Below are 15,802 nucleotides of genomic sequence, written 5' to 3' on the forward strand. Positions count from 1 at the left end.
CTGCCTTTCCCCGGGGTCGCCGGGCCGAGGCGACCGCCTCCCACCCGCCGCGGCCCCTCAGGCGGGGCCGGCGCCCCCCTCCCGACCGGCCCGCCATGATGTCAGCCGGGAGGAGGCGGGGGCGGAGGAGGGAGCCGCCGGCCAAATATAGCGGCGCTTCCTGGGCGGCGGGCCGCGCCCGGGCCCTCCCTCCTGCCGCAGTCAATGAGGAGGCAGCGGCCGCAGCGGAGCGCCGCACTCGCCGGGGGCAGCGCGGCGGGGCGGGGCGGGGGTCGCCGCGGCATGGCGGGGCGCTGAGGGAGCGCGGCAGCGAGGGGCGGCGGCGCGCCCCGGCACCCGGCCCCGCCGCGGCATGGGCAGCCGCGGGGTTGTGCGATGAGCGCTCCCCCGGCGGCTCCCTCCTGCGCGAATATGGGCACAGCCGTGTCCAAAAGGAAGACGCTGAGGAACGAGGCCATGTCGTCGGTGGCGGCCAAAGTGAGGTGGGTGCCGGCGGAGCGGGGGAGCGGGCCCCGCCGGCGGCGCCTCAGGGAGCCCCGCGGTGCCGGGGACCCTGCCCGCCCCCGGCCGTGGTGGGGGTCCCGCCCGCGGGGCGCCGAGCTGGGGGGAAGGCCCCGAGCCCCTCAGGACGAGGCAAGGCGGCCGGCTGCGTGGCACGACCCTGGGTCTTGTCTCCCAGGGCCGGAGTGGCGGCTGTGCAGGGCCATCGGGGCAGGGCGCTCTCCCCCCGGGGCTCGGGAATGGCAGCCTGGGGTAGGAGAGCTTGCAGGGACCCTGGCATGCGCCCGCAGGACACGACTGGCAGGTCCCCCTCGCTGGCTGCTGCGATGCCCCCAAAAGCAACCACCCGCTTGCAGCTGGCTGGCGACTGTGGGTGACCACGCTACCCCCGCATGCAGCGGACCCTCAGCCTTGGGAGAAGTGATTTGTCTCCAAAGGTGTCCCCGCTTCTTGCTGCTAGCCCGGCTAACATCATCCGCAGGTTTTATTTGCTAGGTTGGCAAGGAGCAGGTCAGAAGTGGATTTGTCAGGGCTGGATCTTTTTGATCTTCGGGAATTGGAAGCGTGGTCAGTTTGCTCGGTGGTTTCTCATCAGCTGAAATGCCATCTGCGTGTCTGAAGGCAAAGTCAGCAGTTTTCTTCAAGGGGTCTTGCTCCTTTGAATGGAAAACCTATTGCATGAACATCTGGACCCACCACATCTGTCCTCTCCGGCAGTGTCCCAAGCCACTACATTGACCAGTTAAAAGATTTGGGTTCTATATTGTGCCTGTTATGTTTTTATGTTTTGTCCTACAGTGTAGAATTTCACTTAACCGTCTGGTCCCAGTGCTTTTTAGTATCAAACATGGGAGATCCTAAAAAATGTGTATGTTGCTTGGTTGTACTTAAGTTTAAAAAGCTATCGCAGATGGGCTTTGCTACAGTGCCCTTTGCCCAGAAAGATGGAAACGACCCTTCTCCCACGCTGCAGTGCAAGTGTCACGGCAGTCATCCGGTGACTGGGGTCATTGGCGCAGCTTTTTAGCTGCTCCTACAGCACAACTGTGCAAAGGGGTAGGTCTGTCAGTGTCTCTGCCACATCTAGACTAGCTCTTTGCTGCTGAAAAAAATAGGAAGAAATAAACTTTTCAGCGATATTATATAACACCTCCTTTGTGTTAGACAAAATTGCATTAGAATAACCCGGAGTCATGTGTAGGACTCGATCCGTGCTGCTGAGAGATCTCAGTCACCTCTTTGTGACTGTAATTCAGCATTACAGCGTCTCTACTGTGCCAGGAGGAAAGATAGTCTTATGGCTTGCAGTGAGGAGATCCAAAGATTTCTACATATTGCTGTCTGTTTGCATTGTAAAGAAATCCATCCCTCAACGTCTGGAATGCCTCTGGAGAAAGCTGCCCAGGTAGAGCCTGGAACTTTTCCCCACGTTATGATGCACCCTGTTCATAACCAGTAATGAAAATGTGAGCGCTTTCAATGGCATTCAGAGATCTGGAAGTGGGATTCTTTTTGGCACGTGTCAGCCAGGTGGATATACAGAAATGACACAAAATGCACCATAACTGTTGTAATGGGGTTCTGGGTGTAGGGTTAGGCAGCCAGTCACACAAACAACATATTCGGTAATCACTAAGATTTCAAATGGTAGCGTGAGTGTTTGAGAGCGACTAACACTTTTTGAACACAACAGCCTTTTAGCTCACACCAGGATGGTCAGATGCTACTCAAGTAGTATCAACTCTGTAGAGTCCAGGAGGTGCCTCTGGGATTCTGGTTTGTTACATACCTGCTGCAACTGCTGACAAGCTGCTGCTACTGTTATGTGGGAGCTCTGAGGTCTCTCTCGGTGGTGTGGATTGTGGTGGTTTGACCAGAAAAGTTAGCTGAGTGGATTTGGGCTGGGGAACATAAAGTCCTTGAGGAGTGTCTGGTCATGTAGACTATGGCACAGGACAGGTGCTCTTATGTGTCTCCCTGCTCTAGAAGTGCCCTGCTCTAGAAATGCCTCATTGAAAAAGCCTTTGGGGAGGGCAGAGAACTTGTTGAGGAGCTCCCCGCATTGTCTTTTTGCATGGAGAAGGTGCTGGTGGGGACAAGCGCTGCCGGTCCTGCTCCATCCTGCCACTCCAGGCACGTCTCAGTCCCTGCCTTGTGAGGGTTCTGCCACCCTCAGAATTTCTACAGTGGTGATGACCCACCTGCTGAAAGGTTTCCTCTGGGCTTTCTGGAGTACATCGCACATAGCTCCTCTGCTCTGCCATGGGTCCTCCTCCATGTATCCCCTGTGTCCTTATCTTCCTTAGGTACAGTGAGGAGGCTCTGCAGGATAGTAGATAAGGCTACAAAGATAGACTATTCTGTCCTTCTCAAGAGGACTGGGGACTTGGATCACCCGTGTGGGTAGCACTGCTGCAATGATCAGGTCTCCTGCGGTTTCACGTAGGCAGCTGTGGGATCCTGTTCTCGTGCTGCAGGAGGAGATGCCCTGGGATTGTTTCTCTGCAACTCCTGAGCTCTGCCCTGTTCATATTTCTCCTGACTTTTCTTTTTGAGAGAAAAATCATCTCCTGAAATTCGCCTCAAGTCCAAGTGGCCGCTGATGTATATTATGCATGGCTGGAGCGTGTGTGTGTGTATTTGACTGTCTTACTGAGCAGGGAGCATCATTTGTTTGCTGTTGAGAGTAATGTGATCTAAGCAGAAGGTGCAAGCTCCCTAGATTCTTAAATTAAAATCTCTGCAGAGCTACTCAGGGGAGTCTCCTGTCCCAGGAGAATTAATTAAGCTCCATGCAGTTTGTTGTGTGCTAGGTCTTTTAAATAGCTTCTTACAAAATAATGGCATAGTTGCATTGTTGAGAGCATCTGCAATGCTACCAACTTTGGTCTCTGTAGTCTTGTCCTCTCCTGAGAGAGTTGCAGCAAACTGTGCCCTGATTCTGTGTACGGCACCTGGAAAGTGACTGTGGCTTAGTGCTGTTGCTTTGATCAAATCTGAAGTGCTTGTATGTGAGATCTCACTGTCGTACTGTGTTTTCCTTCCTGTGTGTGCTTTTTCACCTTGCAGCTCCTGGGGCACAAGTGCTGAAGGCAGGGATGACGGCAGTTGTCCTTGAGTCGTGATCTTGGTGCTGCCCCTCCGCTGACAGCTCCCAGGCTGCTGCGGTTTGGGCTTACGCAGGGTCTCTTCAGGATCCTGGCCTGTGTGGTGTCTGACACACGCTCCTTGGCTTCCTTGGCACACTTTCAAGGGCATAGATGAACCAAAGCCTTTAGAAATGATCTCTCTTTGTCCTTGCTGCCTTGACGCCTACAGAACAATACTGGCACCCCAAATGTGGCAATAAAGTAAGTCTTTTCCTGCAGCTCTGCTTTGTATTGCTCTGGCCTACAGCTTTTCTTTGGGAGCGTGTGATAGTGCGAGCAAACAGGCGTGAGACTTTTGCTGGGTGTTCCAGAACCATCTCTCCTTGCTATAGTTAGCACAAGAAATATTTGAGTCAAGCATGTGGTTCATCGTACCCAATTTCAGGACTTTGGCGTCTAGTCCAAGATGCCCCACAGAGAGATAAGAATTTGGTCTCGCTCCCTCTCTACTGACTGGAGAGGGCTAGAGAGTGGGTTTAAACAAGGCCACGAAGCGTTAGTTGCTGCGAAAGGGTAAATCTTGCACGGGCAAAGTGTCGAGGTACTTGAATGTGTTCCTTATCCCAGGTTTCTTACTGTGTGAGCAACTTTTGGTTCTTCATGGAATCTAGATTCCTTTTTTCCGCTTGTGAATTTTCCTGTGAGTGGTATGAACTCTCTCATGCTTTGATTATCTCGTTGTTTTAACTTCTTCCTCCTCTGTCCTCTCTCCTCCTGTCCAAGCTTTGTGACTGTAAATTCCTCCAGGACTATGGGGTCTTTGACTTTAAGATCCATTGCTGACATCTGATTTCCCTTTCTTGAGAGTGAGAATTTAAAATTTTAAAATCTAAAATTGAAATTTTCCAGCTACCATCTCCCTACATAGACAGTTCAGAAAACTAATTGTTGTCACGGTATTGTTACTATTAGGTTTAAACAATGTAGGTGTCAACAGTCTTTAAGGACTGAGCTGTTAACTGTGGATATGCTGGCGGTGTTCCCCTCTCTGCTTAGTGACAAGAGCAGGATTGCTGCTGTAGGAGGACGTAGGTCCTAATGATGCAGGAGGTCTCTTCTCTCCTGTTTTCCTGAGATGCAGCACTGTCAGATGCTGTCACAACAGATTCCTGCTGCAACTCCTCTGGGCATTACTTCTGAAGGAACACGAGAAGGTGGTGGGTGTTCTTTATTTTTCCATGTAATAATCCTGAATAGTCCAGGTTTTGCTTAGCTTGCTGCTGTGCTCTAAATGGAGTTCTCTCAGGTCTTTCGTCTCTCTCTTGAGTGTTTCAATACACATTTCTTCACTCAGTTCAATGTCAGTTTGGTGGATTGCATAAATTTATGTGCATCAATTTCTCATAGCTGCTAGTATGCATCAAGGCCTCTTTTATCCTGTTGATGTGATTATTTTGGAGACATGAAGGCTATTCCACGCTCATCACTTTGTAATCGAGATCTTTGTTATTTGGCGGCTTTCCTCCTTCTAGCAAATATATGTCTAGACCATTATGCTTCTTTGCAGAATCTCAGTCAGCTTCTTTTCCAGACCTGAGTCCAGCTTTTACATCTCATGCACAGTGAGCACTGAAAAATGCCCTCAGAAGGGCAGCTGCCTTTGCTGCCTGTGTTGTGCTACCCCATCCCGCCCTCCACACTCTTGAAGTCATTCTGATGGAGGAGAAGCTGGAGAAGATGGTGGTGTTTTTTCTGAGGCAATGGCAGTCTTGTCTTTACTGGTTAGACTCAGTAGCACAGCGTACCAAGGCTATGGTCCCTGGTTGATATCCTTTTGTTAAATCAAGCTGTGCTGACTGTGTAACATGCAGGTCTGATCTGCTACTAAAATGAAAACCTCTCTCTAGATGAGTCAGGGCTAAACTTGTCATGTCATCAGCTGATTACCTCTCAGTACTACCTGCTCATTTGTATGCAGCTTTTGCAGTGTCATACACTCAGGGTTATAGCTCATCGGCCCGTGTATCTGTAAGGCACCTTGTACTTCATCTCATTTATGTGAAACAAGTTTCCTTTTTTATCTCTTGCCAGTTAAATTATCCTGAGGTGTCTCTGCTCTGAGCCCAGTTGAAGGGTTTTCTGTCCAATGCCATCAGAAGGCTTGATGGGATTTGAACTATGTTGGCTGTGATAGTGGAGGCAAAACTGAGCTGAGAGAAAAGTACAATTGTGTGACTTGTATGAATACAGTGTGTTGATAAAAGAAATAGAAAAGAATGGGGTGAACAGAGCAGCTACCATCTGTTTGAATTTTGCTCTGACTTTATTTTGATCAAGTCAGTGGGTAGCCAAGGAGAGGGGGTAAAATGGCACGTTAACGATACGGGCAGATGCTGGTAAACTGTGGTGACTGTGAGCACAGTGAGGGCAGCGAAGGAAGACAAAAGGCTTGGCAAGGGGAGACTAGGCATAAGGAGCTAGCGTGGCCAGCAGAGTCCCCTTGGCAAAGGGCACATGCAGACATCTGTGGGAGATCAGTTGAGGCACAGCCAAGGAGAAGCCGGTGGCACTTGGGAAGCAGGAATGTAGAAGGGAACCAGTGAGATAATAGGCAAAAAAATTAGTCTGAAGTTTGCAGTGTAATTGGCTGGAAAATCCCAGTTGCACATTGTACTGTGCAGGCGTCATTGCCTTATTAGCTGTCGCTAGATAACTGTGATCAAGCATCCACATTCGTTTGTTCTTAGGTTGGCCTGCAGTGTCTGAGAGCAGTGGAAGTGGAACGGTAGTGACAGAACTGCAGTTTCAGCCTGGGCCAGGCAGCAACGTTTTCGAGTAGCTCTGTGCTCCTTGACTGTGCTTCTGACCCGTGAGGAGAGGTCAGGGTATCGCCTGTTCTCTGGGAGCCCTGGCACTTGGGATTTTACCCTCCTACCTCATCTGCTTGGGGAAACAGGAGAGTGAGGTTAGAGACACTGCAGCACCTTCAAACTCAGGCTCTTATTCCGAGTGACACTATTTTCACCATGAAACAAGGTGGGATGGAGGGTGGCAGTGCTCCTCTCTGGCTCCATGTTAACCTTTTGCAGTTTGGGTCTTAGGAAGTGCTTGGTACTAATTTTCTGAGCCTGTGGTTTGCAAGCTAAGGGTGAAGTGTTGGTTCAGATTTTAAGGCAGACAGATCAGCTTTGGGCATTGGCAGAGAGTTGAATGGAGAGAATGATAGATGGGCTAACATGCTCTTGGAGCTTTTGAACTAGTTACAGACTAAATTTTATCGTCATATTTCAGCATTTTTTGTGTAAATCACCATGTTCTCTCACTGATTATTTACCTGAGAACTTGCTTGTTGTTATTTTTTCTACATGGGATGACTGCTGATGCACAAGAGAAGCTTCAAAGTCTTTCCCAAGGGTGTAAGTGCCCTGTTTGTGAATAGTGTTGATGATGCCTTGCAAGGACACAGATTTCGATGGGAAACCTTGGAGTCCCAGAAGTCTTGGTGGAAGAGATCTTGGAAGTCTTGAGCCTGGTCATCTGCTCAAAGTGGGGCTGTAGCCAGTGCTACATGAGATCAGCCGTGGCTTTGGCTGAGCCTTAACCACCTCTTAAGATGGAGTGCAGGAGTAGCTCAGGAGTGCTCTTGCAGCTGCATAGCCTGATGTTAGAATCATAGAATCATTTAGGTTGGAAAAGACCCTTAAGATCATCAAGTCCAGCCGTAAACCTAATTCTGCCAAGTCACCACTAAACCATGTCCCTATGTGCCACATCTACACATCTTTTAAATACCTCCAGAGATGGTGACTCAGCCACTTCCCTGAAGTTGCCACACTCCAGCTCCCAACTTTACATGTGTGTTGGCCCAGGACCAAGTCCTGCTTTTTGCCCAGACAGAAAGGTAGTGGGTGCAAGGAACATCCATGGGGCGCTTGTCCTCCTGTGTGGGTGAACCATGATGGTCATCCCTTTGTTCTTCGTAGTGGGGATTGCGTGCTAATTGTACAGCTCCCCCATGTGACAGCCTCTGTGTGACCATCTCTGTGGGTGCTTAGGCATTGAGGAAGACAGTTTGGGCAACTGCCACCCCAGGCTAGTGTCTAAAGATACAGCCTGGTACTAGACAGGCAAGAATCTGGAAACAGAAAAAACCTCAGCACTGTATGTTAGCCTGTAATGACGCAGAAGGTTAAACCTTGCTTCTTGCACAGCTCCGGCTGCGCTGCTCCGAAGTATTTTGCATTTGGGTGTGCTGAAATTTAGTCCCAGGGAGATTAAATTACTCTTTCTTCATCATTCATATCGATCCCCTGTTGCTGGCTGTGGATGACAAATGGACTTCCCACTCCTTCCAGCTCTAGTCGCTCTGGGAGGTATATTGTAGCTTTGTTAATCTTTCCCCTTTTGGGAGGAAGTGTATAAAAGCAGTGGGGGAAAATCCTCGCTACACAGGTTGGGATATGCTGCTGTATCAGGTAAGCAAAGCAGAAGGCTGCTTTGGAGGTCAAAGTAATTTTCCACTTAGATGATTAATGGCTGTTATGAGCATGGCCTTTTGTGGCAGCTTGAACTGGAGAGGGATGTTCTGAGGTTGAACACCTCTGAAGGAAGAGGACAGTGGACGTGATGTTTTGGTATGGAGAGTCTCCTCTCTTGCAGTAAGTCTTCATCTCCTCCCCCAACAGATGCTGGTGTGCTTGCAGGCTGAGAGTGCTTGGCTGCTGGGTTTTGTTGGCTTAGCTTGCCAAGGAGGTGGGTGGCTGTTTCGTCTTACTGTTTGTGAGCCTCCACCCTGGACTGTCCATTGGCAAATATCAGCCTGATTGTGATGCTGCAGACCTTGGAGAGATTGTTCTACAAACTTGGGGAAAATGGATGGCTGGGGAAAAGCTGGTATTAGCTCTCTTCAGTCACAGGTCTGTTGGGTACAGGAGAACAAGCACAACAGCAGGACGTTACAAATGTCCTGGCAATAGGAGTCTGGCGATTGTATTTACTGTATACCAGGGAATGCATGCCTCGACCAAGGATTCTTTTCCTGTGTGGGTTGAAAGCAGAAAGCTTTTCTGTGGTTGGAATATTCATAGGTTTGCTCCCTTATGTAGGCCTTGATGTGTGATAAGGGTTGAGCTCACCCTGCCTGGTTGATTCTCAGTATATTTCAGTAAAATCTTAGTTATCCATGGGACCTGAATCCATCACAGAACCAGGAACTGCTTTTGTGGGTTGTTGTGTGGGTCCCTCAAATAAGGTTGTCCAGTAATCCAAATACTAACATAGTTGGTGCTTGAGAGCTTAGGGTTAAGGTAGATGAAATGGGTATTAGCATTAACGTCTAAGCTGTGATACCTCACAGATAGGAGCATTTAGAACCAGAGTAAAAGGCTGGGGTGATGGTTGGGACTAGGGTGGGGATACCTTCTTCCCTGGGCTGCCAGAAGGAGTTTAACTCAGGGTGGTTAGAGACAGTGATCCAGTCCCTATGTGCATCACAGAAAGAAGGCCAATTTTAATGCAGGTGCATTTCAATTTTTTTCAGTTTTAACAGAGAAGCTAAAGACTAAAATAGTCCCGGGCTTGTAGTCCATCTTTGTTTTCCCCTTTGGCCAGAGGAAAACTGAGGTATGTTAACCAGGGAGCCCCCACTGCTATTGCAGCATGTTTAAATTGGCATCACCTGAAGATGAGGGAAAGGCAGCTGCAGGAAAACAGCAGTATATTGAACTGTTCCTTCTTTCCTTGGCCTTTAACCACTACCCATCTCTCTCTTTCCTTTGCTGCCTTCTTTGATGCTTGGATATGCAGAGCGGCAAGGGCTTTTGGAGAATATCTTTCACAAAACCATCCTGAAGGTAGAAACGGCTCAGGTAAGAGAATTGACGTACCTTGTTTATATCTGTGTGTGCATGCACCTATTTATTAATAGGCCTTAGAATAAAAGTGCATTTATTTATCATATAGAGGGTTAGTGTGAGATCTCAGCAGCAGAGAGGCAGGAGGAGTCACCCTCTAGATCTGTGAAGCCCTTGAGGAGAAAAGGCAATTTGGTGACTCAAGGGTTGGGTGTGCTGTGGGGACAAGTTCAGTTTTAGCGGACAAGTGTCCTGTCATAAATTCACCCCTAGAGCTGATGTCCTTGGAAGAAGCTTCAGCTGGGAAGTGAAAGACTGCACCGCACAAGGCTTCTGCACTGGTTTGTCACTCCTAGGTCTTGCTTTCACTGGGGAATAAAAAAAGGTGAGTTATAGTGTGTTAACTGAGGTGCTTAGTATATGTGCAGCAATCTGTCTTTGCTGGCAGAGGTAACCTCTGGATTTATTCCCAGGGTTTGCTTCAACAGGGGTTAAAATGAGATTTGCCTTGTCTAGTGGCGGACACCAGTATGTACTAGCTAACGTGTTAATGTTTTAGATGCAGATATTGTCCCTGTCAGCTTATGATGAGTTCTGCTTGATGGGCAAGAGAGCACAAGAAAAACTCGCTTGACTTCTAACAGGGCTGTGTCTTCTCTGTGAGGAAAGAAAACATTTTGCAGACAATAAATTCACTACAAAACCTATAGAAAATCCTGTGGAATCCACAGAAAATCCTGTGTGAACAAGTAGCAGATTGTTCTGTAGCATTGAACTGTTTTGCAGGGGATAAAGTTACTAAATAGAACGTAATGTAGAGTGACGTTACCATTTTATGTAAACTGTAAGTATGTGTTTAAACCTCTACAGGCAGGAAATGCCTCTTGCTGAAAGAGCAAGCCCAATTGCACTAGTCTTTGACAGCCAGCTGAACGAGTCCCTGCCTTTTTTCTTGGATCTGTTCTAATGACCTTCAAGTTGTCCTTGGCTGAATTGTGCTAATTTTGTGAATGGAAGGGCTTTAAAACAATGTACTGCAGTTTTCTTTGATTTTATTTCAGGCATGAGAAACTCCAGTGACACATACCTTACAATATTTGGTCTAAGAAAAACCCATGGTGGTAGGAAGGGAAGGGTAGAAAAAGGCTGGGGTTTAACGCAGCTGAGTGAAGTGTCTGTGAGGCAGGGGGAAGGAAGGGGTTGGACAGGCAGTGCAGAGACAGACCCGGACAGGTCTGAGGAGGCTTCCCAGAATGGCAAAAACATCCTTTATCACGGCCATTTTTGCAGCTGCTTCTGTCAGCTGGAGTCTTTGCTGGTCCTTTTCTGCAGTCCCCAAACCCCAGTTTCCAACAGGGAGAAGTGTCGTCTCCTGCTCACTTTGTAGTGCCCTCATAGTACCTGTGGGGTCACATTCAGGCCAGAAAGAGAATCTCTGATGGAGGTGAGGGGAAATGGCAGATCTGTTCAGGTGCCTGAGACCTGGGGAGCCCTGGTCAAAGCCAAGGAGTAGGAGCCTCTCTGATGCGCACTTACAAAGCTGTTGTTTTACTCAGCCTTGTGGGTGCTCCTAGTTGCTCATTCCTCTCTCTGACTGTAGATAAGGAGAACACGGAAATGGAGCTGATGTGACTCCTGGATAATGTGCCACTGTCAGGCTCCCCAGACCAGCGCTTAAGCCCTCTCTGTGCTTGTAACATATCTGTAAGCTCTTCAGGGAAGCCTTCTCATACCCACTGCCCCCTTGGTGTATCAGGCTTGAGATTTTATTTAAATCCAAGCAAATTTAGTTGCTGCAGATAAGAATCAAGCAGCAAGAGGTACACATGGATATACCACAATCCTTATGGGATGCTTAAATACTGACTTGGAAATAAATAAAGTTCCCTAGAAATTACTTTAATGTTTATAGAAGAGGGGAAAAAAAGAATCATAATTTTTTAAGTCCTCTTTTGAAATTCTGCAGTGTATAATTTAACACACTCTGTAACATTTCTTTATAAATAACCATGGTAGGAAGAGTGCTATCCTATAAAAATGTTGAGAGTGGAAAATTCGGCTCCTTTTTGTTTGTCTCAGTAGTCCAATAACAGAGAAGTCAACTCTTTCCTTCCTGCAGAAATTCTGTATATCTCAGTATTGCTTTTGCAAGTTTCTGAACACTTCACCTTTGGCTCAGCAGAGCACTTAAGCTGTATGATTAGCTTTCATCCAATGACTCCAGTGAAACAAATGAAGGGCCTCTTCTACGTAAGTTGAAGATGTAGCACATATATAGAAGTACCTGAATCTGCTCCAACTCATCAGCTTGGCTGAAGAGAGCAGGGAGAGGCAGTGTTATAGCTGTACAAGCCCACCAGTATCCTGTAGTTAAATTCCTACTTGCATGTGTTGGTGACTTAGGTCCAGAAAGCTCAGCACACTTTGAGCTTTGAGTCCTCGGTGCACGTATGTCTGTTCATAGCACGCTGGGCTTTCACCATGAGTGTCTTTACCTGGTGGGATAAGCCTGCTTTCCGCTGTAATAACTGAAGCTGTACACGTGGATGCTCCCTGCACTGCCAGCAGACTGCAGCTGGGATTAAGGCTCTAGCCTAAGTGTGGATGGAAGGAGGCCTTGACTTCAGTAGTTTATAGTCCAGAAAAAAAGGGTTTAAGAAAGGTTTAAAGTCATTGATGAATGCAGCAAGGGAAAAGGGTTGTGGTCTTTGAGGAGCAGGAAGGTGGCAGAGCCATCAGTGGGACAGTGGAGGCCTAGATGGAGGAGGAAAGGGCAGGATCCTCTTCTCCGGATCCATGAGCTAGAACCCTCCTCTCTCCCTGCAGAAGACAATATCTCATGCAGAAAATGAGGTGGGCGTGAATCTTTGGGATGCCAGTTCTTTTGCTGCTTTACCTGCTAATTCAACTCTTCGGCGGGAGGGTGGAGCTCTGTAACTCCCCAGGCAGACACAGGAGACCCACCATCTGGGTGGAGATGCCAAGTGTGCAGAGACTGCCCCAGCTTACTCAGTTTCTGCTGCACTTTGTTCTCTGAGGATCGTCCATTTTGGTTTGACTTTTTTTGTCTTTAGAATCTCTTGACTCCAAGGAAAGGAGGTGGTATAACGGCTTTTGCATCCCACCTCTTACTTGACATTCCACCACTGATCAAAGAGCTCATTCTTTGGTGGTAACTTTTACACCTCAAAGTCTATTTCTGGTGGCTCCTCTGGAGAGCTTGTGTGTATGTGTGTGACAGAATGGCTTTGAAAAATTGGGGAGTGGTAATGAAGAACTACAGAGGGATTGTATATCAGCAGGATGGGCCAGCTGCCGTGTCTGAGCATTTTAATGAGGGGTGAGTTATTTGCAAGGCTTTGTTTACCTTCGGTTTTCAATGAAATTGCAGTCTGTCCACGCTCGGCTTCCTTCACTAGGGCAGTGGGTATGGAATTGAACATCAGCAGGAGGTAAAGAGGATTGCAGGGTACTGTAGGGTGTACACGTAGCGAGAAAAAGGTGAGGTGAGGGAGGGTATTTGTTTTTGGTGACAATTTCTGATTCTTCCTGATGCAAGGCCTGAGAATTTCATGGCTCAAAAATATAGTGTGACTATCCCTATGCAACTCTTTGATGTCTTATTCTGGAGGAGGTTTTTCCAGGTGACTTGGGAGGTACATTTACCTCTCCTCTGTTGCTTGGCTCACAGTGCTCTGACCATGTTCTGCGAGGTTACAGCGGGGATGATGGCAATACAGATTTTTCTTCTCTTTGTTTGCCTTTTGGAACAGGGGAGCTGCCTGGTGACGGGGTATGAGTTCTTGGCAGAGGATGAAGGGATTGTCCCCTTGGGATCACTCAGATTTTTTCTTCCTGATCTTTAAGATATTCTGAGGAATTAGAAAAAAGGGAGGGTTGGACTCTGCTGCAGCTGGCAGGACGCGGATCTGTTAAGGGAGCTGGTGCTGAGGAGGTAATGCATCTCCTGCTCTCTTCCTGCCTGTGTTCTTTGCTGGCTTACTCATGCAGGCTGAAGGTCTGGGAAGGTTCCCAAGAAGAGCACTCTCCCATGTTCAGTGTTCATTCTGACTTCAAGGCTGTTGCCAGAGTCCTGGCTGACTCTCATAGCTTTCTGGTACCTTCCAAAGACTTTCCATTCTTGTCTGTGGCATGGTTTTAGTGTAGGAGTGGGTGTCCCTTGGGACAGACCTAGAAGAAAGACAGGGAAAAGGACTGAAATGTTGTGAAAGGGAGGTGCAAAAAGGCTGCAGAGAGCACAATGTAGAAGAAATAATCACTCAGAGTCTCACCAGTGCTTGTGGGATAAAGAGTTTTGGACATTCCCAGAGTCCCCTTCTCCCAGCTTAGATGTCAGAGGCCCCATATTGAGATATTGCTTTAAATTTCTTTATCTCCATGTACTGGAACTATGAGAGGAAAAAGATACCAAGCGCATGGGGCAGTGAAATTAAAAATGACAGCAAGTGGAGCATTTGAGAAACTTTGTCCTCTTTGGGGGAGCAGTGATGCATCCCGATGAGATGGGGTTCAGACAGAAGGATCCTTTGCTGAGGCAAGCAAGGGAGTTATGCTGGGTTTTTTCCTGATAACTTCTTTATCAGGCAGTTTCTATTTTGCTTGGTTGGGTAATTTGGCAGGCAGCTACTGCTGCTGCTGGAGTGCTGGGGCTGTCGCTATAGGATGCAGCGCTGGTCTGCCTGCTGCAGGCTGGCTGCTCTGGGCAAGCTGCACGTGAAAGGCTCTGGAAGCAAGAGAGGGAAAGATCCCAGCAAGTATAAGGTGTGCTTGGTGCTGCAGAGATGATGGGCCTTGGGCCAGAGCTGCCTAGCAGGTCTTGACCCCAATTTGCTGTGGTTATTGCAGAAACAGCATGGCTACTCTGGTTTGCATCAGTACAAACCAAAGGGGATAGTTCTCTGAAACTGGAAGAAGCTTCTTTTTAAGCTCAGAAGAACTCATCTTTGCTTCTGTCCTTTGTTTTTGCATGATGTTTCAGCCACCAGTGAAAACACTGAGTGTGTAAGGAGAAGAGGGCACCTGTGAGCTTCCCCAAGCCAAATAGCAATGGGTAGTGGTGGCAGGAGAAAAACATGTTTGCCGAGGCTACTGTGCCACGTGCAGAGACTGCACCGAAGCAACCGCTTGTGTTTGCAACCTGGGCTTCTGCCGCTTCAGAGGAGGGGGTGTGAGTGCGTGTGGAGGGCAGCAGCCCTGCAACAGAGGAGGTTCCTGACACTGCCAGGAACTGACATGGGCTTGAGAAACTGGCGTGAGGCTTGCAGGTGTTTCAGTCTAAGCAAGTGACCTGCGAGCTGTGTCTTTTATGAAGCCATGAAGTAAGGCTGCAGCTACACAGTGCTATAAGAGGAACCTTTAATTTGCCGATGTTCAGACTGTGGAGCTGCCAGTGGAGCCTGATTCAGGGTAAGCACCAAGTCTGCCTTTTTCCCTAGAGGATGTTTCCCTGTCCCCAGGATGGACCCCAGCAGCACATCTGGCCCAGCTCTCTTGGTGTATCCCTGTGCTGACGTGGTGTGGCTGGCCTTGAGCAATGGAGGTGGTCTTTCTAGAAAGAGCCTGTGCTCCAGAGGGGTTTGTAGGCAGCCTGAATTCAGGGCAGAGCAGGGATGTGAGATCTCATCTCTGAGGGTTTCAGGCTGCTTCCAGGATCAGACAGCACAGGTATGGTGTGGGTGTATCCTAAAACTTGCCATGGAATATGTTGTTTATTCACTTATAAAGTGAATAAAAACATAGGTCACAGTGTTACCATGGAAATGCTAAGGCTGGTGGTGGAGCTGCTACTTGCTCCTTTGGGTCATGTCTCACAGTAACAATTTCATCTATTCACATTAATGTTACAGGCCAGACTAAAAGGTTACTGATCTGTGAGGCACAATGTCAACAGCATCTTCTGTTTGTTTGTTTTCTAGGCCTATTTCAGTGCAGAAGACTAATTGGAACGATTTTGTCGTAATTAAGTGACCTTCTGTTTTCTCAGAGCAGCTCCGTTACTGAAGGGGCCCTTGCCTTTTCTCTGTGGCTTTGCAGAGAAGCGTGTGACATCCTTCTTCAGGAGCAGTAGGGTCAGGGTGCCCGATAAAGTCACGGCAGTGCTGGCTTGGTCAGGCTTCGGGTAATCCCATAACGAACATTGTGCATGTCATTCGCTCACTTGACTCCGAAGCTACTGCACGGCTGAAATGCCACTGTGACCTTTTTTAATTGTTGTATCTCCATTTTTTATCTCTCTACCTCATGCTTCAATATTTTGAACAAATTTCCTGGGTTTTACCATGCCTATTTCTTGACTACGTTTCAACCCTGCAGACCAGCGAGGTTGGCTGCCAGCCTGTC

At 48.3% G+C, this 15,802-nt stretch overlaps 1 protein-coding gene across 5 annotated transcripts in view; it reads left to right on the forward strand.

Annotated features, from left to right (window-relative positions):
* The first annotated feature begins 338 nt into the window (after positions 1 to 338).
* Positions 339 to 15,802, forward strand: part of NSMF (NMDA receptor synaptonuclear signaling and neuronal migration factor) — a 55,822-nt gene continuing 40,358 nt past the window's right edge. For 4 of the 5 annotated variants that reach the window (XM_076355268.1, XM_076355269.1, XM_076355265.1 and 1 more), the window contains exons 1-2: positions 339 to 482; positions 9,396 to 9,457. In XM_076355268.1, the coding sequence (XP_076211383.1) occupies positions 376 to 482; positions 9,396 to 9,457 (169 nt within the window). In that variant the 5' untranslated portion in view covers positions 339 to 375. The remainder of the gene's footprint in view (positions 483 to 9,395; positions 9,458 to 15,802) is intronic. The other variant, XM_076355267.1, reaches the window with a different exon arrangement.

Source organism: Aptenodytes patagonicus, chromosome 18 (assembly GCF_965638725.1).
Source record: "Aptenodytes patagonicus chromosome 18, bAptPat1.pri.cur, whole genome shotgun sequence".
Classification (NCBI taxonomy): Eukaryota; Metazoa; Chordata; class Aves; order Sphenisciformes; family Spheniscidae; genus Aptenodytes; species Aptenodytes patagonicus.